Below are 2,893 nucleotides of genomic sequence, written 5' to 3' on the forward strand. Positions count from 1 at the left end.
TCAGTTCATTTTATATTAATTTAATATTTTTATATATATCTATGTTAAAAAAAAAAAAAGAAGACAGTCAACAAAATACAAACTCTGATATCTGATGGCCCCACTTAGTGTGAATTTTACTAAAATGATGAAAGATAAAACGGGAGATGCATGCGCTGATGTGGCTGAGTTGTCTTCATAATTGGGTTATTGTCTTGAGTCTGTCTCCATTATTTTATTTTATTATTTTGGTTTACATCTAAGAAAACGTTTTTATTTTTTCTCAATTAAAGTCATATTTATTTATTTTAGGTTTGGGAAACTTGCAACAGCTAAATTTTAATTTTTTTAAAAAAATCATTTATTTAATAAAATAAACAATAATACATCTATAATAAAAACATATTGATATAAAAAATTATAATTTAATTTTATAATATAAATTTCTTGAAAATAATATATAAAATTTTTTTAACGTGATTATTGAATTATTTCGTTATCTCAATATTTTTTTAGTAGAGTTTTTTTTTATCATAAATGATTATTTTTATATGGTAAATTAATTAATAATAATATAAAATTAATAGATATCATTGTATAAAAAAATAAGAAAGTAAAATTAATAAAGATGAAAAAGTTAATTGCATAGGAAAATTAATTCTATAAAAGGGAAAAAAATAAAAAAATTTGCAAAATGATGAGCTTATATACTGGCCTACTAGATTGAGTTTTCCTTTTCATATTTTTAAATAATTATTTATATATTTAATGTGATTTGTATTCAAAAAATATAAATTTTATATAAATTATAAAATGAGAATCGGACAAAAAATATTAAACTTTTTTGTTAATTTATAATTTTATCTTAATTTTTAATCTTAATTTTCATATCTTAACTATAGCCAAATCATTTAATTTTAGATCATAAACCCAAACTTTAATAATCATAGTCAAAATCTAAAATTAATTATGATAAATTAAAATTTATTCACTAAACTTATAATTATAATGCCCTAAATTTTAAATTTTAGTATCCAAATCCATATAAATTTACCTATATATATTTTAAATGAGTTAGATTTTATTCTTTTAATTGATATAGTTATAATTTTTAAAATAATTATTCAGATTAATTATTAAAGTATAAATTAGTTATCATAATTATAAATTTAGCGGATAAAATTTAAATTTTTTCAAATTAATTTTAGAATTTAGCTATAATTGCACCTAATTTTAAAATTTTAGATTAATTTTATCTAAAATTAAAAATTTTGATTATAACTATAAATTACTGTTAAAATTTAGCTTTTATATTCAATTTCAAATTTTATTTTAAAAATTGAATAAAATTACACCCATATTAAAGTTAGAATACCAAAAATTATAATTGAAATGTTAGAATAAAATTGAAAATTAAGGAAAAAGTTTAGCGTTTTTTTTTTCAATTTACTATTATAAAAGAATCTAATATAAATATAAAAAAATTCTTTTTTAAATTCATAAAATTTAAAAAAAAAACAAAATTTATAATTACTAATTTTGATTCATCAAACAATTGGACTTTGTTAAACTAATTTTTATGAACTTTTGTTTTTAATTATTTATATTATTATTTACAAATATATTACAAGTGAATTGAGACTCTGTCACCAATCATACATGCTATATTAAAAGTTGGCAGGGAGACAAATGGTGAAAAAAATAATAAAAAAATATGATTACTTTGGGTTTGGGTTAAGAAAATAATTTTCTATTAAAGCAGCGGCCAACCTGGTTTTCCTTGCCTATAAATGCCATCCACCTCCATTGCAATTCTCTTCACCTTTTCTCGATCTCACAGTCATCAATTAAGCAAGTTGAGAGAATAAAAATGTGTTGGGTTTTCTTTTGTGATGATGAGGAGACAGAATTGGGTAGGCAGCAAGCTTCTGGATCATGTCCCTACTGTGGAGGAAAAGTTCAAGCCATGGATGTTGAAAGAAAATGGAGTTTCTGCTTTTTACCCATTTGTTACAAGATCAAGAGAAAGTATTTTTGCACTTTATGTGCCAGGCGATTGGAATTATATCACTAGAAAACCATGGAGTTCAAGAAGAGCTATAGCTGGAGCTTTGCCGATCCAAGAAATCAGAAGCTTCTATGGTGATAATTTCAAGACCGTGTGTTTCATCCTCTTCTTTGAATTTGTTTTATATTGTAAATATTTTGTTAAACTTTTAATATACCCATTTCAAGTAACTTCAATTTCTTGTGTTTTGAATTTCTGGGTTCTTGTTTGAACTGATTGTTGGTACAAAATTAGGTAAGTTTTTGGATCTGCTGGTGGAAGAAACAAGAATCTGAAATGGGTTTTGTTTGGTGTTAACAAGAATGCTGGTTTAGGATCATTCTTTGATCTGTTTATCTTTGAATACAAATCTGTAAAGCATTTTCAAAAGTTAATTACAGAGTTGTGATATGAAGCAACCTGAAATAAAATCCAATCCATGTACTTGATGATAGGGGAAGGTAAGAGCTTTGGGCAGAGAGACAGACAGAGAGTGTTATGTGGGTTACAAAAACAGGGCAGTTTGTCTCAGGAAAACAAATATTCCTTGTCTATGAAAGGGATCTATTTCACAATTAAAAAAAAAAAGTCATTGGGCACTAATTACTAGGAGTTGCGTGTAGAAATAGAAGTATGAGAGTTGGTTTAGAATTCTTACTAGAATTAAGAGTGAGAGATGATTCAATGTTTTCGTGTGTCTATATTTTTTTTTGATATTTTAGTACCTTGGAAATGTTATATATATATATTATAAAGAAAAATCTCAAATTTAAAATTATATATATTTATTTAATGAATCTCATTCATAATAATATTTTAAATTTTAAATTTATTATAGGTGTGATAAAAATATTTTTAAATATATAT

The 2,893-nt window shown here is 23.3% G+C and overlaps 1 protein-coding gene across 1 annotated transcript; it reads left to right on the top strand.

Moving 5' to 3' along the window:
- Positions 1 to 1,754: 1,754 nt before the first annotated feature.
- Positions 1,755 to 2,223, top strand: LOC131175546 (uncharacterized). The gene has a single exon (XM_058140141.1). It carries the CDS (start codon positions 1,850 to 1,852, stop codon positions 2,051 to 2,053), a length of 204 nt encoding a protein of 67 aa, XP_057996124.1. The 5' UTR covers positions 1,755 to 1,849; the 3' UTR covers positions 2,054 to 2,223.
- Positions 2,224 to 2,893: the final 670 nt, after the last annotated feature.

Source organism: Hevea brasiliensis, chromosome 17 (assembly GCF_030052815.1).
Source record: "Hevea brasiliensis isolate MT/VB/25A 57/8 chromosome 17, ASM3005281v1, whole genome shotgun sequence".
Lineage (NCBI taxonomy): Eukaryota > Viridiplantae > Streptophyta > Magnoliopsida > Malpighiales > Euphorbiaceae > Hevea > Hevea brasiliensis.

What these genes read in the sequence shown, in the direction of transcription:
- LOC131175546 (XM_058140141.1), top strand. Translation starts at nt 1,850, where the DNA reads ATGTGTTGGGTTTTCTTTTGTGATGATGAGGAGACAGAATTGGGTAGG.